A 25,173-nucleotide genomic window follows, 5' to 3' on the forward strand; every position below is an offset into this window, starting at 1 on the left:
AATGCCAGTTAGCAGAGGCGCTGGCACGCCTGCACTGCGGCAGGACCTCAGCACTGCGGCAAACTGTTGCGGATGCGCAGCCAAAGACGGAGGGGCGGTTTGCTGCGCATGCGCAGGTGGAACTGGCGTGATTAGTTGGTGTTGCTGCAGTGACTCAAGCGCAGAGTGTAGCGGTCGCCGGAGATGCCTGACGGTCTGTTCTGAGGAGCGGGTAGCAGCGCGATGGAGCGGGCCAGGTTAGCTGTATGGATTTCTTCCCTTAGAGACAGCCTGGGGAACAGTCCTTGTTGTTTGTTCAGTGTTCCAGATTTGCAGAACTTAAAGTATTGTTGTATACAGTGGAAATCCGGGCTCTAAAGTTCTTTGTTCTGGAGAACTGAACGAGATACTTTTGAAGGTTTGGGGATTGGTTGTACCTCCCTGGATGGTGCTCTGACCGTGTCGTGTCGTATTGCAGCTGGTATATGCTACCGTATCGTGTCCTGTCAGATCCTTTCTAAAGTGGCCTTTTGTCCTTGAGATCTGAGGCCATGACTGTGGTTGAGGAAGGTATATTGTGATGACTGTGGTGCGAAAGACAGGGGTGGAATCCCTGGGGAGTCCGCAGTACCAAGGAGGGGTTGACAGGGTAGGGCATCTGGTTTTGGTGACAGTGGTATCTCAGGGGTAGCCGCGTGCTTGCAGTGGTGATAAGGAAGGATCATTAGGGTGAGATATTCACTATGTGTGATAGTGGTGTAGCAATGGTGGCCACCATGGTGGTCGTCATGGTGGTGGTGGGAGGGAGTAGAGGATAGGCTGTTCTTGGTGATGGTAGTGAGGGGGAGATACGGTGGTTGTGCTGGTGGTTTGGGGGGTCAGTGAGGTGGACACAGCAGCAGTGATACAGAGATGGCGGGGTGACTAGCAGGGTGATCATGGTTGCCACGGAGGGGGCAGTGAAGTGACTGTCATGGTGGTGGTAGGGAGGGGCGGAGTTGGTAAGCTGGGGTGGCTGTCATGGCGGTGTTTGGGAGGTGGTGGCAGGGAGGCCACTGTGAGGGTGCTACAAAGTGGGCGGCCCTGTGAAAGGGGTGATCCACCTTGGATATGCTATGTGTGGGGGTGGCGAGGCAGCCATGATGGTGGTGACGGGAGGGGCGATAGGGTGGCGGTGGGTACCTTGACAGAGTGGCCGCCATGGCAGTGGTTGAAGGAGCGCGTTAAGAGGGGCGGGAGCAGTGGACCACGAATCTGGTGGTGGGCTGAGGGAAGAGGCGAGGGGTCCACACCTTTAGTTTGAGGAAAAGGGGAGAACGTTCAGTTGTTCTCTGCAGTCTTAAGAGTCTGCATCAGGGCGAACCTACTCTCCATTGCTCACCTAAAGGAATAGCTGCAGAAAAGTTTGTCTTCAGATAGTTAACCCCTGTATAATTCCTTGCTTTTGAGGTTTTGGTATAAGATTAGGGGTATGGTGTGCAGAGCTTGTCTTATGAACTTGTGAGAGTTGTGCCAGGTTCTGGGATGTAACACTGCAGAGGCGTGTCTTGTTTGTATGGATCTTTCCTTGCCTTCGGAGTGAGGTTTACAGGGGTCCACTGCCGCGTCACTACCATTGTGAGCCTCGCCAAGATGGCTGCCGTTGCAGATGTGCCGATCTGCGCAGGCGTGACAGGGTGGGGGGCAGCCTACCCCTCGCCCGTGCCGCAGTGGGGGAAGGGTAATGCATGAGGTTTCTCCCAGGCAGCAATTTCCGCGGCACCTTCAAACTGCAGCGCTGAGGGGAGGAGTTTGGCAAAGTGGGCAGCTGCCCCCTCCCCAAAGTGCCGCAGTGGGGAAGGGTGCGGGATTTGGGGTGCGCAGGCGCAACTGGGAAGACAGCGTCTCCGCCCCGCAGTGGGGCGGGCACTAGAGGAGGGGGTTTGCGCAGTATCCACTTGGTGGGGCTGGTAGCTACCCCCTTCACCTGTATGCTGTAATGACTGCTCCTTTCCTCTTGACTGCCATGGGTAAGCAGAAGGAAGACATGGATTTGTTGAGCTGGTACCTTGGGCCGCCCCTTACCCATAAAGCCACACTGGAGTGGAGATGGCAACGGGGCAATGGATTTGTACATTCTAGGCCTGCGTAGACTGGCAGCCATGCTGTGCCCCTGCATTTCTGTTGCACCATAGAGGAGGGAAATGGGGGCCTGCAGGCAGGGAAGGAAAGGCGAAGTCACCCATGATCTGCAGTGCTACTACTTGAGGCCATCTTTATCAGTGGTACTGATTTTAAATGTTTTCTCACTTAAAGAGAGCCCCACCTTTTCACTTTTGTATTTTATTTGTATTTATTTGTATTGTATTATGACCAGTCTAATTATTTTTAATATTCAAATGGGATTCGTGACCCTTTAGAAAATCCCTTACTACATTTGATTTCCCCTTTATAGATTTGATAATTGTACGACTGCATCACCTTTAAGAGTCTCATATTTCTTAATCTGTGGATGTTCGTTTTGTGACGCAGCCTTTATATACAGTTTCATTAAATTGGGGGTCAGGGCTCCTCCAGGGTTCTTAGGAGCTGAGACCTGTAAGTATTGTTTGCTGAAGAGGAACAGAGCAGAGAATCAGAAAAGTAGAATGCTACACGGCTGTAAGTACAGGTTGGATAAGGGAATTCTTGCCCCAGTTTGGTTTTTAAAGTGATGCTTTCGATCCATCATTTTTGGAATGGCAGCTACTGTGAAAATTTGGTGAGAATATATAATTAACAAAGTAACTATTCTGTATTCTGTATTCCACCTTTGGAGGGGAGCATTTTAAAGGACTTCATTTTTTGCAGAATGCTGGTGGGCAGGCTTTTCTCTTTTCCCCGCCCAACATCACAAACAAATATGGTTGTGCTAAGTTGGAATGTAATTAGGGAAAACAAACCCAGAAGTCTTGGAAAACTTTGTTATGGAAATTGTTTCTTTTTGAGTAGTTTTTAAAAATAGCAGGAGTTTGGAATTCTGCCATAAGTACAGTTTGCTCATTTTTTCCTACTCATATACACTTACTATTTCAAATATACTTTGCTTAACTTCTGATCATTTTGGATATTTAGAAAAGGAGCGTGTATTACCTTGGTCAGCCATTTTGTAGTTTTACAGGCAGGCGCAGGATGTCAATATGGTGGATCTCTTTGGAAAGACCTCTGAAATTTCAAGGTCTCTGCCCTGCCCACTGAATATTTGGCTTAGTATCAGGACTTTTAGAAAATGATGAGGCCTTGTGAACCCTTTCTGTGATTTAGTGAAAGGAAACAGTTCAGGGATGGTTGTATTGCTACTTAAGGCAAGGTAGTATTTAGTTTGGACTTATTCAGATTATTTTGTATTATCTTCATTTGCCCAGTGCATCTGTCCCGTTTCATTGCTGAAATCCTTTCCTCATATGTGGTGATGCAACATCTTTATTCCTGTCCTTTCCTCTGAATGTGCTCAGATTTTTTTTTTAATTCCATACTTAAGATGTCAAAGTCTCAAAGTTAATCTTTTTTTTTTTTTATTGGAGTTTAGTTGATACGCAGTGCTTTATTAGTTTCAAGTGTACAATGTAGTGATTCAGCAACTCTGTTCTGAAGTGTTCATAAGTGTAGTTACGTCTGTCATCATTCAGTGCTGTTAAAATACATATCATTGACTATATATTCCCTATTGCATCCCCAGCCTGTACCTCCCACTTCCCTTCACCATTTTGTCCATCTACACCTTCTCTTTGCTGGTAAAAACCACTTTCATCTCTACTTTTGGGTGCCTGTTTCTGGTTTTTTTTTTTTTTGTTGTTGTTCTTTTTTTTATTCCCCACGTAAGTGAAATGGTAAGGTATTTGAATTTCTCTTACTTATTTCACTTAATATAGTACTCTCTTGGTCCATCCATCTTGTAAAAACTGGCAAAATTTTCTTTATAGCTGATTAATATTTATTTATATACTGCATCTTTATCCATTTATCTATTGACAGACACTTGGATGGTTGCTTTAATGCCTTGGCTATTATACATAATTCTACAGTCAAACCCAGGAGTGCATGTATGTTTTTGAATCAGTGCTTTTGTTTTCTTTGTGTAAATACTCAGAAGTAGAATTACTGGATCATGTGCTATTTCTATTTTTAATTTTTTGAGGAACATATATACAGTTTTCCATAGTGATTGAAAAAGTTTACATTCCTACCAAGAGTGCGTGAGTTTCTTTTTTCCACATCCTTACCAAGACTTATTTCTTGTATTTTTTAAAGGTTTTATTTATTTGACACACACACAGAGAAAAGGAACACAAGCAGGGGGGAGTGGGAGGACGAGAAGCAGTCTTCTGTCACCAGGGAACTGAATGTGGGCCATAGTCCCAGGACCCTGGGATCATGACCTGATCCGAAGGCAGATGCCTAACGACTGAGCCACCCAAGGCGCCCAGTTGTCTTTTTTATACTAGGCATTCTGACTGGTTTGAGGTGATGTCTCGGCACGTTAATGATTTGCATTTTCCTGATGATGAGTGATGTTGAGCATCTTATGAGTATGTTGGCTCTCTCTATATCTTTTGAATAAAAAAAAAAAAATGTCCGCTAAGTTACTCTGCCCATTTTTAATGGGATTTGTTGATTTGGGTGTTTTTGTACATGCATGTGTTGGGTTTTATGTTATTTATATATTAACCCCTTATCAGATACACTATATTACATAAACACCTTATCAAATATATCATTGGCAAATAAATACCTTTTCCTGTTCAGTAGGTTGCCTGTTTGTTTTGTTGATGTTATCCATTGCTTGCAAAAGCTTTTTTTTTATGATTTTTATTTATTTGACTGAGAGAAAGATCACAAGTAGGCAGAGAGGCAGGCAGAGAAAGAGGGGGAAGCAGCCTCCTTGCTGAGCAGAGAGACCGATGCGAGGCTCGATCCCAAGACCCTGAGATCATGACCTCAGCCAAAGGCAGCGGCTTAACCCACTGAGCCACCCAGGCACCCCACAAAAGCTTTTTATTTTCATGTAGACCCTATAGTTTAGTTTTGTTTTTGTTTCTCTTGCTAGAGGAGACCTATATATATATATAGGAAAATGTTGCTAAGGCCAATGTCCCAAGAAATTACTTTTTATATCTTATTTAAGGAGTTTTATGGTTTCAGGTCTCACATTTAGGTCTTTGCATTTTGAGTTTAATCTCTTACTTTAACACTGTACTATACTACTTAGCTATGTATAGAAAGAATCCTTTAATTAATAAGCAGGGTATGGATATTTTCTCAATATGACAGGGATAATGAGACTTGTTTCTTTCTTCAGTATACATTAGGATTTTATTGCTTGTATCCTTTTCCTCTTCTTTTGTGGCCCAGAGCTGTAAAGCTTAAGAGTTGTTGATGGTTAAGGTTGCCTCTCTCTCTAGCAATGGTTTTGTAAGGGAGTCCATTATTTTGTCTTCTAGTTCCTGAATGCTGGCTGGCTTAGGATTTTCTTTTTGATGGTTCAGAGGTTTTGGCTTAGAGACACTGATTTTCTCATGATTATGGGAAGATCTGTAGACTAAGATTACCTCACATTTTCTTTTTTAAATTTTTTGTTCTTGAGATCTTAGTAATTGAATTTTTATTAGTTTATTTGAGCAGAACGTAAGGCATATTATATATTTGAAAGAATGTTAGGTTATTTGGCAAAACATTGTGTTGATCTCATCACTTGTTTCTCAGTGTATTTCCAAATTAGTATTTTTTTTAATGGAAAGCAATTTTGGAGCAAAAAAATTAACATTGTGCCCATAGAATTTTTTCCGTTTTTTCATTAACTTTTTAAAAAAGTTTTATTTATTTATTTATTCATCTATTTATTTATTTATTTGACAGAGAGAGAGAGAGAGAGAGAGCACAAGTAGGCAGAGAGGCAGGCAGAGAGAGAGGAAAGCAGGTTCCCTGCCGAGCAGAGAGCCCGATACGGGGCTCGATCCCAGGACTCGATCCCAGGACCCTGGGATCATGACCCGAGCCGAAGGCAGAGGCTTTAACCCACTGAGCCAACCAGGCGCCCCTTCATTAACATTTAAAAGTGTATTCTCTGTCACATGTGGGGCTTGAACTCACAACCCTGAAACTGAGTCACATGCTCTACCAACTGAGCCAACAAACACATCACTTTTTCCTTTATTGTTTACTTATTTATTTAAGATTTCATTATTAAGTAAGTTCTTCACCCAGTGTGGGTCTTGAACCCAAGAGTTGCATGTTTCACTGACTGAGTCAGCCAGGCACCTCTCTGTTTTTCCTTTAAATGCTTATTTTCCCTTTAAATGCTTATTTTCTGAAAGCTGGTTACTAGATTAGGAATGCAGTAGAAGATTGTAAATGCATTCATATGTGTGTATATTTAGAACACACTTTCTATATTGTGAAAACGATGCTGCTCTTTGATTATTTTACATGTAGCTTTAAAAATGGATTTAGGGGTGCCTAGGTGGCTCCGTCAGTTGAGCGTCTGCCTTCGGCTCTGGTCATGATCTCAGGGTCCTGGGATAGAGTCCCGCATTGGGCTCCCTGCTCAGTGGGGAGCCTGCTTCCTCCTCTCCCTCTGCCTGCCTCTCTGCCTACTTGTGATCTCTGTTAAATGAATAAATAAAATCTTCAAAAAAATAAAAATAAAAATGGATTTAGAAAATTGAATAATTCCATGTGCTGTTTCATTTATCCCATGAACTCAGACCTTTTCATACTGAGCAACTGCTATGAAGGAATAAAAGAACTGAAGATTTTTATTTCTTTAATTTTTTGGTAATGTAATATTTTCAATTATACGATTTGATCAGTCATAATTGATGGCCTGTGAGCCATAAAGGTTTATGATGGTTCTTTTTATTACATAATTTTATTATTTTAACACATACATTTGTGAAGTTATGTTTAATCAATAAATACTTCATCCCTTTTTGGCACTGAATGACGTTTCCATTGTATTGACTTTACCATACCACACCATATTTGGTTTATCCATTTTTTTTAGTGGTTATACTTTGGGTGGTTTACACTTCTTGGCTTTTATTATAAATGTTGCTAGGAACATTCACACTCAAGCATGCATATATATATATATATATATATATATAAATATATATATATATATATATATTTACTCCCTCTTATGTTCATTTTGGCAGTACATAATTTTACTCCCTCTAGGAGTGGGATTAGTGTCATATGCTAACTCCATGGTACACATTTTTAGGAAGTGCCAGAAGCTCCACCATTTCACATTCCCACTACCTGTTTCTCCACCTCCTCCACTCTGGAGATATGAAATGGTATGTTTGTAGTGTTTATTTGCATTTCCCTAATAACTGTAATGATGTAAAGTATTTTTTTAGTGCTCATATAAATGTTCCAATCTTTTCATCCATTTTTAAGTGGAGTTTTTTTTTTTCATTTTATTGAGTTGTAAGAGTCCTCAAGCTGTGTGAATTACAAGTATTTTCTCCCATTTGTCTGGCCAGCTGTACATAAAGTGTCCTTGAAGCAAATACATTTTTTACTTCAGATGAAATCCAACTTATAGATTCCTTTCTCAGGTACTTCAGATATCTTAAGAAAACCATTGCCTAATCAAAGGTAAGGAGAATAGTAAATTATATACTTTTATCATTTAAAAAATCTGATATGTACATATATGTTTTTTAAATGATTTCTATTGCTTGATTGAAACAGTAAAGCTTTTTTTTTTTTTAAAGATTTTATTTATTTATTTGACAGACAGAGATCACAAGTAGGCAGAGAGGCAGGCAGAGAGAGAGAGAGAGAGAGAGGGAAGCAGGCTTCCTGCAGAGCAGAGAGCCCGATGCGGGGCTCGATCCCAGGACCCTGAGATCATGACCCAAGCCCAAGGCAGCAGCCCAAACCACTGAGCCACCCAGGTGCCCCAAAACAGTAAAGCTTTTTTTAAGCAGTAAAACAACTTGGGCTTATTGGAAAGCTATTTGATTGGGTTACTTTGCATAATCTAATATGAATTTGAAAATAACAAGGGTTCAGAGAATTAGTTTGTGAGATGCTTCTTTTGAATTCTGCCATGGAAATATTACATTGCATGACTTTTGTAAAATCCTGTTTCTGCTATCCTCTCTGATTAGCATTGTTAAATTGCAGTTTTAAGAGTGGTTCCTGTAGTTTCTAACATGGATGGATGACCTGGGTGGGAAATTTACATGCTCACTTCCTTTGAGCAGCCATTTTGTGAGCTGTTCTGTCGATCATCAGACAGTGGTAGATATGTTGGTTTTATGTATTTATTTTTTACTTAAGCATCCTTTTTATTTCTTGTTTTATAAATCCTAGGAAAACAGCATTTGCACAGGGGGTTGCTTAAGTAGAAATTTTATAATTTAAATGTGACGCTTTTTCCGTTTTACTAAAAGATCTGTCCCAATTAAATATTTTCAGACCAGGGGCACCTGGGTGGCTTGTCAAAGTGTCTGCCTTTAGCTCAGATCATGACCTCAGGGTCCTGGGATCAAGTCCTTCTTCTGACTCCCTACTCAGGGAATATGCTTCTTCCTTTTTGTCCCCCTTTTCCTACTTCTCTCTCTCTCTCTAAAATAAATAAATTCAAAGTATCTTTAAAATATTTTCAAGCCAGTTTTGGAATCAACATTGCTGTTTTTTTTTTTTTTTCAGGTGATGTAGGTATGGGTAGGAGGTTAGTGCATATCTCTGTAAATGTATAGCTTTATATCTGCATATATAAAAATACGTGAAAATAAATATTTTCTTTTTGCTTATTTTTCTGATATATCCAAGCCCCCAGTTTTCTGATATCTCATGCTGTCAGGGTTTTTTTTTTTTTTTTTAAGATTTTGTTTATTTATTTGACACAGAGAGAGAGAGAGAGAGAGACAACAGAAGCAGCAGCAGAGGGAGAAGCAGGCTCCCCACAGAGCCAGATAATGGGTGGGACCTGATCCCAGGACCTGAGATCTTACCTGAGCCAAAGGCAGACGCTTAACTGACTAAGCCGTCCAGCCTCTTGCACCTCGGAGGGCTTTTTTTTTTTTTTTTTTTTTTTTTTTTTAACACAGATTTATTTATTTGAGAGAGAGTGAAGGGGAAAGAGACAGGGTGCTTGTGAGTGAGGGTAGGGACGGAGGGAGAGAAACCAAGCTGACAGCCTGCTGAGCACAGAGCCTGACAAGAGGTTCCGCTCCATCTACCCACCTGAGATCATGACCTGAGCTGAAATCAAGAGTCAGATGTTCAATTAAGATACTCAGGCATCTAGGACCTTAAGGGGCTTCTAAAGGAGGGAGGAAGTGACTTTAGGGTAGATCCTGACTACTGGAGGATATAGTCATTAAATTTTGCCTCCTTTCTTTTCCACCATTTTTATTGAGATATAGTTGGCATACATTATTACTGTACCTTGTTTTAATGGATTATAAGCACTTTTTTTTCTTTTTAAGATTTTATTTGTTTATTTGACAGACAGAGACCACAAGTAGGCAGAGAGGCAGGCAGAGAGGAAGAATCAGGCTCCCTCCCGAGCAGGAACCCAGGACCCTGGAATTATAACTTGAGCCGAAGGCAGAGGCTTTAACCTACTGAGCCACCCAGGTGCCCCAATTATAAGCACTTTAAAAACTCTGTCCTATTAAATAGAGTTTTTAAATACAGCCTTTAGAGGCTCAGTCGGTGCTCTGGTCTTCAGCTAGGTCATGGTCCTGGAGATCTGGGATCAAGTCCCACATTGGGGTCCCTGCCAAGTGGGGAGTCTGCATCTTCCTCTGCCCTTGCTTGTGCTCTCTCTCACTTGCTTGCTCTCTCAAATAAAACACTTTAAAAATAAATATAGCCTTTAAGTAAGTGTGGTTATTTTAAAATTGATGAAGTCTTATCAAATAAATTATTCTTTCTGCTTTAGGGACCGCTTACACCTGAGACGGACTACAGAACAGCACGTGCCAGAGGTGGAAGTCCAAGTCAAACGTAGGAGGACAGCCTCACTGAGCAACCAAGAGTGAGTAGTCTCGTTTGAGAACCAATTTATAGAAGATACAGCAAAGCAGTCGAATCAATCTTAACCAGGTAGTACTAACTTATGTTAATAATTTCAATAAAAATGCATTTTTTCCTAAATGTGTAGGTGGTTTTATCAATAAAATTCTAAATCCTTCAACTTTGAAATTAAAATTATTTAATTTATGTTGTTACTAAATTCACTTCTATGTTTGCAATTTTTTTTATTCATTGACCAAATGTTAATTTATGTATTCATGCATGTGCTGCATTATTCAGATTTTTATTTTTCATTAGTACATTTATCCAATTAAAAACTTGAAATGTGGGGTGCCTGGGTGGCTCAGTGGGTTAAGCCTCTGCCTTCCGCTCAGGTCATGATCTCAGGGTCCTGGGATCGAGCCCCGCATCAGGCTGTCTGCTCAGCAGGAAGCCTGCGTCCCCCTCTCTCTTTGCCTGCCTCTCTGCCTACCTGTGATCTTTCTCTCTGTTAAATAAATAAAATATTAAAAAAAAAAAACTTGAAATGTAAGGAACATGGGTGGCTCAGTCAGTTAAGCAACTGCCTTGGGCTCAGGTCATGTCCTGAGATCTAACCCTGCATTGGGCTCCCTGCTCAGCAGGGAATCTGCTTCTCTCTCTCCCTCTGTTTCTCCTGCTTCTGCTCTCTCAGTCGTGCTCTCTCTCTCAAATAAAATCTTTTTTTTTTAAAGATTTATTTACTTTTTTATTTGACACAGAGAGAGAGAGAGAGAGAGCACAAGCAGGCAGAGGGAGAGAGGAGAAGGAGGCTCTCCATTGAGCAGGGAGCCTGATGCAAGGCTCAATCCCTGGACCTTGGACTCATGACCTGAGCTGAAGGCAGCTGCTTAACCGACTGAGCCACCCAGGCACCCCTCAAATAAATAAAATCTTAAAAAAAGATTGAAGTGTATACATCTGTTCCTCTTTTTTTTTTTATTTAAAGATTTTATTTATTTGACAGAGAGAGATCACAAGTTGGAAGAGAGGCAGATAGAGAAAGAGGGGGAAGCAGGCTCCTTGCTGAGCAGAGAGCCCAACATTGGGTTCAATCCCAGGACCCTGAGATCATGACCTCAGCCAAAGGCAGAGGCTTAACCCACTGAGCCACCCAGGCAGCCCCATTTGTTCCTCTTCTTACATAGGAAATCTACATAGGATATACACACTTTTATTTTTTAATTTTTTCAAAAGATTTAATTATTCATTTTAGGAAGAAAAAATGTGAGACGAAGCTGGGGGAGGATCAGAGAGAGAGAGAGAAAATCCAGGACCCCAGATCATGACCCAAGCCAAAATCAAGAGTTAGACACCTGACCAACTGAACCACCCTGATACCCTTCGACACTTTTAAATTTAGTTTCCAAAAGGGGGATTTTAACAAAATATACCAACATTTTGAATCACCTGATACATAATACTTATTGGATCTTCCATTTTGTTATCACAAATCTTGACAGAATCAGTGTGTAGCATTCTTTTTTATTTTCCTAAAGCTATTTTAGTTATTATCCAAAATTACACATATTAAAAGTACAAGAATATTGTCTCTTTATAAAACAGGTAACTTTGAGATAGAAAGTATCTACTTCAACTTGCCATCTGTCCTTTCCCCTTCCCTCCCTAGAGAGTATCCATAGATATGTAGATGTCCATACTTTCATACCTTTTCCTGTTTGTTCATATGTATGCACACATGGAAGGAGGGAGAAGAATGGTGGCATACTTGTGATCTCTGTACATATGCAATATTTATTGTTCTGCAACAATAGGTCTTAGGGATCTTGCTTGTCAGTACATATAAATATTTTAGAAATTGTAGAATATGGGGCGCCTGGGTGGCTCAGTGGGTTAAGCCGCTGCCTTCGGCTCAGGTCATGATCTCAGGGTCCTGGGATCGAGTCCCGCATCGGGCTCTGCCCAGCAGGGAGCCTGCTTCCTCCTCTCTCTCTCTCTGCCTGCCTCTCTGCCTACTCGTGATCTCTGTCGAATAGATAAATAAAATCTTTAAAAAAAAAATTATGTTTCAAAAAAAAAAAGAAATTGTAGAATATGGGTGGTTTAATAATTTCATTTATCATTAGCTTACTGATAGGTTTGCATTTCTTAGCTATTATCAACAAAGATAAGGGCAGTCAATTTGAAAGTTAATATTCTTTAATATTATTTACATTTTATTTCAGTTCCTCAAATACAAAGCTTTTTTTAAAAAAAAGGCTCTTATAAAATGGAGGTAAGGGCGCCTGGGTGGCTCAGTGGGCTGAGCCTCTGCCTTTGGCTCGGGTCGTGATCTCAGGGTTCTGAGATCGAGTCCCACAACGGGCTCTCTGCTCAGCAGGGAGCCTGCTTCCTCCTCTCTCTCTCTCTCTGCCTGCCTCTCTGCCTACTTGTGATCTCTCTCTGTCAAATAAATAAATAAATAACATCTTTAAAAATAAATAAATAAAATGGAGGTAAAATTTTGTCTTCTATTTCTGTTATTTTCTTATTTTATATGGGAAAATTGCAATATATTCACTTGCACATTTTGAATTACTGGTGAGGCTATTCTTCTGAGCTCATTATTCTTTTATTACATTTTTAGTTTGGGAACTTCTTTAAAAGAAGTATCTTCTGAATGGATATTCTATATAATTTGTTCTATTTTTTAAAAGATGTATTGGTGATGGATATTAAGGAAGGCAGAGATTGCATGGAGCAGTGGGTGTTATACACAAACAATGAATCATGGAACACTACATCAAAAATCAATGATGTACTGTATGGTGATTAACATAACATAATAAAAGTAAAGTAAAATAAAATAGGTTCTAACCAACAACAAAAAAATAAATTAAAAGATTTATTGAACAAGGGAGAGATCATGAGCCATGCGCAAGTGAGAGGGGATGGGACAAAGGGAGGAAGAATTCTCAGGGAGATTCCCTGCTGAGCGTGGAACAGAGCTCAACCCCACAACCCTGAGATCCTCACCTGAGCCAAAATCAGAGTTTGGCCACTTAACCAACTGAGTCATCCAGTTGCCCCTATAATTTGCCCTTTATAATAGCCTTTTGCCATATTAATTTTCTCTTGTATGGTAATATCTTTTGTAACTTAAAAGCCTTTTTAAAAAATATTTTATTTTTTATTTGACAGAGAGGCACAGTGAGAGAGGGAACACAAGCAGGATGAGTGGGAGAGGGAGAAGCAGGCTTCCCACTGAGCTGAGAGCTCAATGCGGGACTCAGTCCCAGGACTCTGGGGTCATGACCTGAGCCAAAAGCAGATGCTTAATGACCGAGCAGGCCAAGCATCCCATATAACTTCAGAGCTTTAAAAAGTGCCATTTTTGGGGCACCTGGAAGGCTCAGTGAGTTAAAGCCTCTGCCTTTGGCTCAGGTCATGATCCGAGGATCCTGGGATGGAGACCCACATCTGGCTCTGCTCAGCAGGAAGCCTGCTTCCCCTGGCCCCCCCCTCTCTCTCTGCTTGCCTCTCTGCCTACTTGTGATCTGTCTGTTAAATAAGTAAATAAAATCTTTTTTTTTTTTAAGTGCTATTTTTACCCAGATCCTTTGGAATTATCTTAAGGTTGTTTAGAGATTGCAGTTGAGGGGTGCCTGGGTGGCTCATATGGTTAAGTCATGATGTCCAGGTCCTGGGATGGAGGCCTGAGCTCTGCATCAGGCTCAAGCTCAGTGGAAAGACTGCTGCTCTCTCTCCTGCCTCTCTCCCTCTTTGTGCTCTGTCTCTCTCTTAAATGACTAAATATAACCTTTAAAAAAAAAAAAGATTGTAGTTGAGATATGGGGGATTCTTTTGAAGGGAGACTCTTTTGTTAGTGGATAATGGTTTTATCGTAGTTAAATTTTGTTAGAGCCTTTATCTTGCGCAGGACTAGTGTGAACCAGCATAACAAAATCTCATAACTATCTCTAAGCCCTCTTGTGTCATTTTCTTTTCCAAATCTATGGAAACATTTTATTGCTTTCAAAGAAGAAAAAAGTTCATTTCCAAACCTCTGCTGTTTATATCATGTATAAGTACTCTAGGGTGCTAAATGGGGGAGGGGAGTTTCAAATTAGGAAAATAATGTAATTTCCCCAGTCATTTCTCTCATTTTGAGAGTAAGTGTATTATAAAATGGGGAAGCAGTATTGTTACTTGCTAAGCTTTGCATACTGATACGTATGCTCAGAATTCTCTCAGTATTTTGGATAGTTAATAGCTGTAGTCTGTTTATTTTAATGAAACTCATCAATATCCCACATTTTACCAGACCATAGTGCTAAAAGTCAGTATTCCAGAGAAATTGTGTGGTACTGGTTCTAATGCTAGTAAAGATTTGCTATTCATGTTCCATCTAAGATACAAAGCAAAATGAATAAAAGCCAAAACGAGGCAGACAAAACCTCGTTATTATTAATAGAAGCTTATTGGTTTTTATTCTTGGAATTTATGGTTATACCGTCTTCCAATAAATCTGTCAAGTAAATCAGGTTTTGATCTTTGGGGCTGGTGAATGTCTTAACCATTTCTTGATGTATTGTAAATTTGAGAGAATTTGGAGATGGGGGCTGGAGAGTCTCCTGGAGAGTATATTTTATGCATCCTTTTCATTGTCTTTCTAAATTATATTTGCATTTTATGAAATGAAATCTGTATTGCATTTTATTTTCTCAATTCTAATTACAGCTGGGTTTCAGGTTAACCAAGAGGAACACTCTAACAGGAGTTTTAAAATTCCAAAGAATATATTTTTTTCTCTGAAACACTTTTAGAATCATATTAGGTGAGACTCTTAGTTGCCTTTTGGAAATAAATAAGTAAATAAGTAAGTAAATTAGGTGAGACTCTTAGTTGCCTTGTGGAAATAAATAAGTAAATGGGACAATAAAAATGGGACAGTTTAAAAGCATGAGCAGTGTAATTCCGATTCTTAATGGAGCTAGTGCAGATCTGACATGTTAAGGGTACAGTTCCCTCCCTAAGATTACCTTCAGTGCAGTTACCAATTGCAAATCCTCGATTTCCCAGGCCGTTTGCACTTCTGAATGTCCAGATAGAGATTCAGGGTTTCCATTGTTTCTTCAGGTTCCATAGTTCGTTGGATTGATTCACAGCACAAAAGAAAAGCTTACGTTTACTATTAAGATTCCTATAGAAGATAAAAATCAGGATAAGCTAAACGTAGAGACTCCTAGGACACGATCCATAACTTCATGACCTTAGGTTGTAATACTCTCAGCTTCATCAGTGTATCTATATCACCAACCAGGAAGTTCACCAGAACTTTGGGTACCTTCTAGAGGCTTTTTTTTTTTTTAAAGTATTCATCATCACTAGCCATCAGGGAGATTCAAATTAAAACCACATTGAGATACCACCTTTCACCAGTTAGAATGGCCAAAATTAGCAAGACAGTAAACAACCTGTGTTGGAGAGGATATGGAGAAAGGGGAACCCTCTTCCACTGTTGTTGGGAATGCAAGTTGGTGCAGCCACTGTGGAGAACAGTGTGGAAATTCCTCAAGAAATTAAAAATAGAGCTTCCCTTTGACCCTGCAATTGCACTACTGGGTATTTACCCCAAAGATACAGATGTAGTGAAAAGAAGGGCTGTCTGTACCCCAATATTCATAGCAGCAATGGCCATAGTTGCCAAACTGTGGAAAGAACCAAGATGCCTTTCATTGGATGAATAGATAAGGAAGATGTGGTCCATATATACTATGGAGTATTATACCTTCATCAGAAAGGATGAATATCCAACTTTTTTTTTAAAAGATTTTATTTATTTGACAGAGAGAGATCACAAGTAGACAGACAGGCAGGCAGAGAGAGGGAGGGAAGCAGGCTCCCTGCTGAGCAGAGAGCCTGATGCGGGACTTGATCCCAGGACCCTGAGATCATGACCTGAGCCGAAGGCAGCAGCTTAACCCACTGAGCCACCCAGGTGCCCTGAATACCCAACTTTTATATCAACAGACGGGACTGGAAGAGCTTATGCTGAGTGAAATAAGTCAAGCAGAGAGAGTAAATTATCATATCCTTTCACTTATTTGGGGAGCATAAGGAATAACATGGAGGACATGGGGAGATGGAGAGGAGAAGTGAGTTGGGGAAAATTGGAGGGGGAGATGAACCATGAGAGACTGTGGACTCTGAAAAACAATCTGAAGGTTTTGGAGGGGCAGGAAGTGGGAGGTTGGGTGAGCCTGGTGGTGGGTATTATGGAGGGCATATATTGCATGGAATATTGGGTGTGGTACATAAACAATGAATTCTGGAACACTTAAAAGAAAAAAAATAAAAATTGAAAAAGAAAAGAAAATTTCATGTATTTATTTGAGAGAGAGAGAGACAGCATGGGTTGTGGGTGGAGGGAGTGGCAGAGTGAGATGCAGACTCCCTACTAAGCAGGGATCCTGACGAGGGGCTTGGGGCTTGATACCAGGACCACCAGGACCCTGGGATCATGACCTTAGTTGAAGGCAGATGCTTAACCAACTGAGCCACCCAGGCACCCTGTCTTCTAGAGTTTTTATTAAAGTTTCATTATTTAAACATGATTGAATCATTCAGCATGGGGTTGAACTCCATCTTCCTTGAAGCCATCCCTTCATCCATGGCCCTACACTCTAATCACATACTTGCTCTTTGTGGCTTGGCCAGTGCCTATCCTGAATCCTCTTGTTAGCATTAGCTCAGGTGTGATCCAAGGGGCCCATCAAGAATAATGAAGATTTTTTATCACTTGGTAAATTTGAGAAATTAAGAGAGCACCTCCCACGAGCCATGGACAAAGTCCAACCTAATTCGTTATTATATAACAGAATGTTTAAAGTGTATTTAAAAACTAAAAAATAGTGGAATACCTTTTTTCAGGCCTATTTCCAAATGTGACTACTATTGAGTAGTTTCATAAATAGACACATATATATAATGCACATGTGTGTGATACATATATACACACTTAACAGGAGCAGAATAGCTGGTGATTTATTTTTACGCTTGACTTGTTAGCCAGCAATACTTCTGAATCATTATTCATAGAATCAGATTCACAGCCAAATAACTGATCCATAGAGATATGTTGAGAACTTTTGTCTGGAAATTCCCTTCAACTAATAGGTAGGTAGTTTATATAGTTTGAGAACCTAAAAGATTGGGCTCTGGTATTTCCTTGTTTTAGATGGTTACTCCTTGGAGTATTCAGTATGGCTAACAGCATTAATGTCTTGCTGGAAATTCTTTAGCAAATGCTTCCTTCTTGCTAAGGGTTAAAGAATTGTTTTCAGATTGAAAAGTGAGTGATTCATAGGGTTTTTTAAAACAAAAGAACTTTTTTTTTTTAAAGTTTCTTTGTATAGTATCCCCAAAGTAGTAAGTGTCCTTCTGTTCCTTGCATGTTCTATGTACAGAGACTCCTGTTTCTTCTTATAATATCTTTATAAGAGAATGGGAAGCTCTGACCCCAATTGAGGCTCTCCTTAAATGTAAGGATCTACACATTTTCTTTCATATTGTTATCCTTTTAATTTTCTCTTTCCATTTATATTCATTTTAATGTATTGTGCTCTGTTCATAGGTGTCAGCTGTACCCAAGGAGATCTCAGCAGCAGCAAGTACTTGTGGTGGATTTCCAGGCGGAACTGAGACAGGCATTCTTAGCTGAGACACCGAGAGGTGGTTAAAGCAGTTATTGGAACATCCAGGTAGCTGATTTCCAAGTGAAAAACCAGGTTAGAATTAATTGAGTAATGGTTAAAAATAAATAAATAATGTGTTTGGAGGTCACTTAATTATTTGGGATGTGTTGAAATAAGATTTTTTCTTAAAAATTTCCTCATTGAGGAAAGATCAAAAAAGTAAAATCAAGCAATAGGACCTTGGTTGTCTTAATCCAACCTTAGTTTCCCAGTCATTCTAGTTCATGCTTTTTAGGTAGTTTTATTTGTGTCTAATTTCTGTTCATTTTCCAATTAATATTATATAAACATACTGCATTATAAATAGCTGCTGAATGTCCTGCTAGTGAATGCTTTGTAATTATCATTTGTGAAAAACTTAATCTTTTTCCTGGTAGATTAGAAAAAGATTCAGTGAACTGCTGAGCATAACATATTAGGATCATCTCAGATATGCAGATGTGGAAATAAACTAAATAAGAAATACAAGCTTAGGTACATTTTCTAATTGTATTATGAATTATTAGTCACTGTTACCCTGAAAAAAGGGAATACTAGTTACGATATACTTTTGCCTGCATTGATTATTTTAATTACATTATCAGTTTGCCTGCTGAATTATAAATACATACCACATTCATAATCAAGTAAGTTAAATAACTTCCCATGCATATTTACTAATTATTCCTTTTTTGTTTTGTCTTTTTCACTTTTTTAAACAATGTATTTGAATCAGCTGACAATGTAATAAAACTGTTATCCATGATATTTTCAATGTGATATAGATTTATTTACAGTCTGTCTTTTTTGTTTTATGTGACCTTTTTTAAATTTTAAAATTGAAATACTATCTTTTCCCTTAAAAGAAAGTTCTCGGGCATCTTTCTTAGAGAATCACATTTAAAGATGAAAGACCAAATTGGGACAAGAGGGGATCTAGTGATACTATAGAAGGTGGTGAAGAGAAAGGGTTTATTAGGAAGGAAGGTATATGAAAGTAAACATTAAAGGGTAGGGAACCAGATAAATTTCTAGGATGAGGGTCAAGTCTAAGAATCATGTTAAAGAATTATGTCTAAAGAGTAAATGTAGATTGGGTAGTTTTTAAAGATGTTTTGACAATTGTTATGTTTCCTTTTTTACAATATAAATCTAAAGCTTCCAAGTGATAGACAAGAAAAATGGGGAGGTAAACCAAAGATTTTAAAACCCATGTTTAAACCATAGCATAAGGTTGAATTGAAAAAGAAAAAAATTATTGAATTTTCTTTAATTTTGCCCATTTGCTTTTTTTAGTTGGAATCATGCTTTTAAATAAATTTATTTTGTATTTATTTCACTTAAATGTATATCACTAATATTTTTTCATTTTATTATAGTTACATAATTATCATTTGTAATTAATAAATGATAGTTCATTCATGATTTACTTTTCCCTTGTACTTGTTTTTTTTTTTTTCTAGTTTGCTATGCTTTATAAATACTCTATATTTTAAAGATACATTTGGTATCCTAAATTTATTAGGATAAGGATCCAGTTGTGCAGTGCAGGGTATGCGTATTAGTATGACTCTTAAATGTTTTGTGACATTGCTTTGTGACAGAAGCATAAGCATTGTTGCTTGTTATCAAGGATAATTACTACTAGTGCTAGTTTCTCAGTACCATATTTGTGTGTCTTTTTCTTTAATAAACAGTTACAAAAATTGAAAATCTGTGTGTGTGTGTGTGTGTGTGTGTGTGGTTTTAATTGGCATTGCTTTGTGGGTGAGTACTTTCCCATTTATGTGTGTTTTCTCCTTTTAATTGTTTAACTTCTATGCACATTTTCTGTGAGGGGTGATACTTTACCAGTTTTGAATGAGCACTAATACATTACCATTATTATATGATTTCTCATTTGTTGTATGTATCTTGGCCAAGTTTGAGCATCTTATCTTTTCACTTATATTTTTCACTTATATTTTTATAAAGTTTAATCATTTGAAAGTCCAGACTTTCCAAAAATTTAAGAATTTTTCCTATGAGGAACCTGTGGGCCCCAGTCAGGGACCTGGGGCCATTTATTTGCTTACATGGCTTTTTGATATAAGGAGATTTATCATAACTGCTAAGTCATCAGTGCGGTGTTATGTTGCTGCTCTTCTGCTCTATTTCATGAAGGATTTTACTGTCATTTGTTAGGGAGATAAATTTGATCAATCTCTTCAGTGAAACATCCTTTCCCTTATAAGGGTTCAGGATTATGGTTTGCTAAGTTTAGGGAACTTCTAAATCACTTCAGTCAACCTTTAATCTGAGTTGTGTGTAAAATGTGTATCTCTTATATAGAATATTTTATTTTATATTACACATCCGTGTACCCAGTTCTTTAGGTTATGGCTCACATCTCTAGGTACATTTTTATACTTGGTAACTGGCTAACAACATCTAGTAGGAATGTGGGAAGGGTTTGGAAACTCAAACAGTTTAGGTGATGAACAGAAACAGCACTGACCGGCCTTTCGATTTTACTCTTTCACTATACAAGGAAATTTTTTTTTAAGATTTTATTTATTTATTTATTTGACAGAGAGATCACAAGTAGGCAGAGAGGCAGGCAGAGTGAGAGGAAGGGAAGCAGGCTCCCTACTGAGCAGAGAGCCTGATGCGGGAATCCATTCCAGGACCCTGAGATCATGACCTGAGCCGAAGGCAGCGGCTTAACCCACTGAGCCACCCAGGCGCCCGGAAATGTTTTTTGAATTTGTTGGTTTCTTATAGTTAAACTATGAATTAGGTCTGATGGTTATGTGTTCACTGAAAAGCCAGTTGGGACAGAACATTTAAACTGAAGCTGATAGGGAAATCTGTACTCAAATCTTTTTGGCATTTGAAGGTAAAAGTCTTGTTTCTGAATTTTAAATTTTCATTGGAAAGGTGACTGACTACAAATTTTACCTTAAATTCGCACATTTCATGCTGGGTCCCATTGCATAAGAAACTTATATTTACATAAGAAACTTTTTAGTGATTACATTTTTTCCCTTAAATGAAATCTTAAAATCTAAACCTACATTTTTTTTCTTTTGTTGTAATAATCATGGTCTTGTGGCTTAGTGTCTGGTAGCATGTCTCCATTGTTGATGGTAGAGGGGGTGTACTCCAGTAATAGTGTCTTGTTGAATGGTTAGCATTTTTTGTTTTTGTTTTATTTTTTCAATAATGACGATGTAAAAAGTAATGTTACAGACTTTGTATATTATGTGAAGGTTTTCACTTTTACATTTTAAGAACAGCTCTATTGATATATATTTTATATGCTTTAAAATGTACCTAATTTTTTCATAAATTTACTGACTTTTGCAACTATTGCCAGGTAGTTTTAGGATGCTGCATTACCAAAGTAAGATCCTTCATGCTCATTTACATACATTCTCTGTTTCCACACCCAACTTCAGGTTACCATTTAATTTACTTTCTGTTTCAGTGTTTATTTTTTTTCCATTTCTGTAGATAATTTACTTTCTTCTATAATAGATTGCTGAAGACTTTATATCGTAATAGATACATATTATAAAAATGAAAATTGCTAAAAGAGTTGCTAACTTAAACAAGTATAGGATTGTAGACTCTGCTTCCTAGATAATGCCCTCAGGATTAAGAACATCTATATTATAGGCCTTAAACTACTCCTATGTTGGCTAATTGAATTTAAATTAAAAAGAAACTACAATTATTTGGGGAGGGGAGCATGCATTAGTATGATGATTTGAATAGATCTTTTGAGATCTTTACATGCGAGTTTTATGCAAAATGTTAATTCATATACAAATACTGGATGCTACAAAATGGGTTATCACTGATGTCATTGTATCTTTAAAGATGTAAATTAGGTAGATGGGAGAAGAAAAAAGTGTATAGCTATTATTGTCAGTTAAGATAAATGTTAAGAGGCATTGTTGGGTGGCTCAGTCTGTTGAGCATCTAACTGGCTCAGCTGGCATCAGGCTCCCTGCTCAGTTGGGAGTCTGATTCTCCCTCTGCCCTTCTCTACCCCCCTCACCCTGCTTATGCACGTGCATGTGCACAGTTTCTTTCAAATAAATAAATCTATTTTAAGAAAGAGAAGCATGGACAGTGTTGAGGATATAGGTAGATTGTCTTTCAGAAAAAAGGCACAAATGGTGCATGGCAGTTTGCACTTGGAGAACAAAGTTTAGGAGATATTCTGAGTAATGATGAATTTATTTTTTAGACAATATGGTACTCCAAATTTTCATAGAAATGTATTTAACTACCATCACATTTTTTGTAATTATGGAGAAACATCTACATCTTACCACTTTAACGGAGTTAACTTCTTTCATACCATTCTGTTACCTTCTGATCTAGTGTCCTATAGTTCCACATGGAAAACTGTATCCTCAAAACATTTCTTTAACTTTACTGTTTTGATGTTACAGTTCACACTATATTTTTTCATATTCTGAAATAGATAATTCATAATTTACTTAAGCAGTGTACATTGTTGTTTGAAAAGTGCCTTAATTGGAAACCGAACAGTTTTACTAGAAATGTCTGTATTGTTAAAAGTAAAATTATATCAGATTCTGTTTATGATATGGGGTTGCTTCTATGCATAAAACCAAATTCCTATTCAAGTCTAATTTGTGTATTCACTTTTCAGATAAGTATAATTAGTAGTCTGAGGCCTTTTCCAGTTTTGACTCTCTTGGTTGCCAGACTTAAGAGCATTTTCATTAGTATATTGGGAAAAACAATTTTTATCATAATGCATATTTTTGACTGCTAAGAAAGTTGCCCAGATAGGCATATAAACAAACGGGGGAATTAAGGTGTGGGAATAGTGAAATTTGGTATTCACTTGGTGGGTGTAAGAACATGGGAAGTGTTTTGAACATGTCTGTTATGATTTTCATGAAAAATTATCTGCCTGTTTTTAAACATGGTATATTGCAGTGCAGCTAGATCATGCTTTCCTCTGCAGGCTCCATCTCCTGTTTGAAGCTTCTGCCCCAAGCTTGCATTGTTTATAGGAGAACCTGCGTCATACCTTTATCTGTAGCCTTCTTAGGTCTTAAGGATCCTGAAACCTTCCTGTGGACATTGGATTTGGTGGAACAGCAACCATGGTAAGGTGTATATTAAGACAGGAGGGTGAAAAGCTACTGGAAAGACCTAGTATAATGGTTTACCAGAGTGTGGGGTATCTTTGGGTTCTTAATGTTAGAAATAAGAAATCAGTCTTTAAGAGATGGTATCTCATTGTATGAAGTATCAACTGAAGAACAGTTATGTCTGTCATCCTATAGTAGTGATAAAGTGGTTGAAAATATCCTAAGGAGGGATATTACATGTGAGAAAATACAGAAGAGAGTTTTCCTTATGACCTAAAATAGTAAGGGACCATCCAGTGGATAGAAGACTCAGGTTATAATAGACATAAATTCTACATTAAAGATGGAGGGGTTTAGCAATTCAGGGCATGAGAAATGCATAATAATAAACAGTTTTATATCTTTAATAAAATACCCTAATAATCTGTTTTGTGGTTCTGTTAAATTTTAGGTTACTTACAGTATGTATTCCCAGCAGTAAAGATACCTTAAGGCAGCAAAAGTTGATTTGGAAAGTAGAAGGAATATTAGATTTTATGATAGCTTGTGGTCTTCTTAAGGACTACAGTATATAAATAGAGATACAATATTATCAGCATATTGAAATTTCAGTAGAGTGAATGATTTAAGGTAAAAATATTTTTAGAAGTGACTTAGTAGGTTAAATCAAACTGAAAAAGGTTTGAGAAACAACTGTTCCAAACTCTGAAGGGGAGGGGATGTGGGGTGTGATATAACTAGGATAAAGGTCTTTGGGGAACTAAATAATAGTTTGTGTTTGCATTGGGTCAATGGGAATTGGAAAGTTTCTGATGGAGGTAGGAATTTCCCACTGTTTGGCTACAGGTCTAGGAGAAAAGAAGTAATCCATAGGGTTGAGTGTTCTGAAAGAGAGTGGGATTTGGGAACAAAATTGGGAAAGGAGACTAATTAGAATGATAGAATACTAACATGAAACTGGGTTTGTGACTCTGTTGGGGAAGAAATGTAGTTAGGGAAATATAGTTAGGATGATGGGAGACTACACTTAATACATTCTGAGAAGTAGAGGGTTCCATAGAAGAGCATAGTTGCTCTGGGCCTAAATTGGGTCCAGTATCTTGAGACTGAAGGGATTTTTGGAGAAAATAAGGGAGGCAGGATGTGTTAAGGAAACAAAGTTTGGACTGACAAAGGAATAGGGAAGACATGGTGGGAAGGTTATAACATAATTACAAACTGGCTTATGAGTGACTGACAACTTTCTTACTTCTTTCAGACTGTGGGAAAGAGCAGCAAGATGCTGCAGCACATTGACTATAGAATGAGATGTATCTTGCAAGATGGCCGAATCTTCATTGGCACCTTTAAGGCTTTTGACAAACATATGAACTTGATCCTCTGTGATTGTGATGAATTCAGAAAGATCAAGTAAGACTATTTTGGGTTTGGTTGGTGGGAGAATGAGGGAGAGGGTAATAGGCATAAGGAGTTATAGAGGGTAACTGTTAAGAGAGGAGGAAAAATGTGGTAGGGCTAGTCTATTGCCTTACAACCTAAACCATTACTGAATTGGATTAGGGTCTCCCAGTCATAAAGTCGCTGTATTTACACTACTGTTTTAAGTTTGCAAACATACATGAACTTAATTTGAAATAGAACTCACATTATGAACAGAGTATCTGCATTTATTTAAAAAGTTATGAGATGGGGCATCTGGGTGACTTAGTGGGTTAAGCCTCTGCCTTCAGCTGAGGTCATGATCCCAGGGTCCTGGGATCTAGCCCTGCATCAGGCTCTGCTCCACAGGGAGCCTGCTTTCCCCCTCTCTATGCCTATCTCTCTGCCTACTTGTGAGCTCTCTGTCAAATAAATAAAATCTTAAAAAAATAGTTAGAAGATGTTATTAATAGGTTTGGTTCTGCAGCATTCCTGAGGGAATAACATTTTTCGGTCTTAGTGGTAGAGGAGTTGGGATATGATTAGAATACTCCAGGCTAAGTTCAACATTTGGTTCTACTAGCCTCTTTGCATGTTCCTTGTGTTGGCCAAATTCATCATGTCCAGTGTTGATTTGGTGTCCATTCTTAATCCTTTTTGCTTATTGTATTTATCATTTGCCCACTTCATTTCTTCAGGAATGACCTTTATGTTTATGCCTTACCACATTAGGCTACCATCTTTATACCTGTGACCAGGGAGCTTGCTTTCATAGGGCGCTGTTGACTATCTGCAGCAAGATCACAGAAATTGGTGGATCTTAGTGGCATCCTACTTCCACTCAGTTGACTTTTCATTCAGAGGAGTTGAGTTGGTGCTTGTAATACCTCTGGACATTCAAGATGGCTTTGTTTTAGGCTTTTATCTTGGGGTAGAACTTG

The 25,173-nt window shown here is 38.5% G+C and overlaps 2 protein-coding genes across 4 annotated transcripts in view; both read left to right on the forward strand.

Moving 5' to 3' along the window:
• SNURF (SNRPN upstream open reading frame) lies at window positions 1-18,459 on the forward strand. 2 transcript variants are annotated; one of them, XM_045070573.1, is made up of 5 exons: window positions 1-236; window positions 7,223-7,298; window positions 9,905-10,000; window positions 17,594-17,720; window positions 18,430-18,459. In XM_045070573.1, exons 1-4 carry the CDS (start codon window positions 2-4, stop codon window positions 17,697-17,699), a joined length of 513 nt encoding a protein of 170 aa, XP_044926508.1. In that variant the 5' UTR covers window position 1; the 3' UTR covers window positions 17,700-17,720; window positions 18,430-18,459. The 2 variants fall into 2 exon arrangements, with proteins under 2 accessions (XP_044926508.1, XP_004779609.1); XM_004779552.3 differs by lacking the exons at window positions 7,223-7,298; window positions 18,430-18,459 and having other exon boundaries at window positions 114-236.
• The window catches only part of SNRPN (small nuclear ribonucleoprotein polypeptide N), a 16,417-nt gene continuing 8,853 nt past the window's right edge, over window positions 17,610-25,173 (forward strand). The window contains exons 1-2 of one of the 2 annotated variants that reach the window (XM_045070572.1): window positions 17,610-17,747; window positions 24,072-24,223. In XM_045070572.1, coding sequence (XP_044926507.1) covers window positions 24,093-24,223 — 131 coding nt within the window. In that variant the 5' untranslated portion in view covers window positions 17,610-17,747; window positions 24,072-24,092. Of the gene's footprint in view, window positions 17,748-22,686; window positions 22,829-24,071; window positions 24,224-25,173 lie in introns of those variants that run through there. The other variant, XM_004779550.3, reaches the window with a different exon arrangement.

The sequence above is a fragment of the Mustela putorius genome, unplaced genomic scaffold (assembly GCF_011764305.1).
Source record: "Mustela putorius furo isolate JIRA1106 unplaced genomic scaffold, ASM1176430v1.1 tig00003972_pilon_pilon_pilon, whole genome shotgun sequence".
NCBI classification, from domain to species: domain Eukaryota; kingdom Metazoa; phylum Chordata; class Mammalia; order Carnivora; family Mustelidae; genus Mustela; species Mustela putorius.

What these genes read in the sequence shown, in the direction of transcription:
- SNURF (XM_045070573.1), top strand. Translation starts at nt 2, where the DNA reads ATGCCAGTTAGCAGAGGCGCTGGCACGCCTGCACTGCGGCAGGACCTC. An exon ending in AGCGCGATGGAGCGGGCCAG is followed by an intron (nt 237 to 7,222) that starts GTTAGCTGTATG and finishes ACACATTTTTAG; the next exon opens with GAAGTGCCAGAAGCTCCACC. An exon ending in GCCTCACTGAGCAACCAAGA is followed by an intron (nt 10,001 to 17,593) that starts GTGAGTAGTCTC and finishes CTCTGTTCATAG; the next exon opens with GTGTCAGCTGTACCCAAGGA.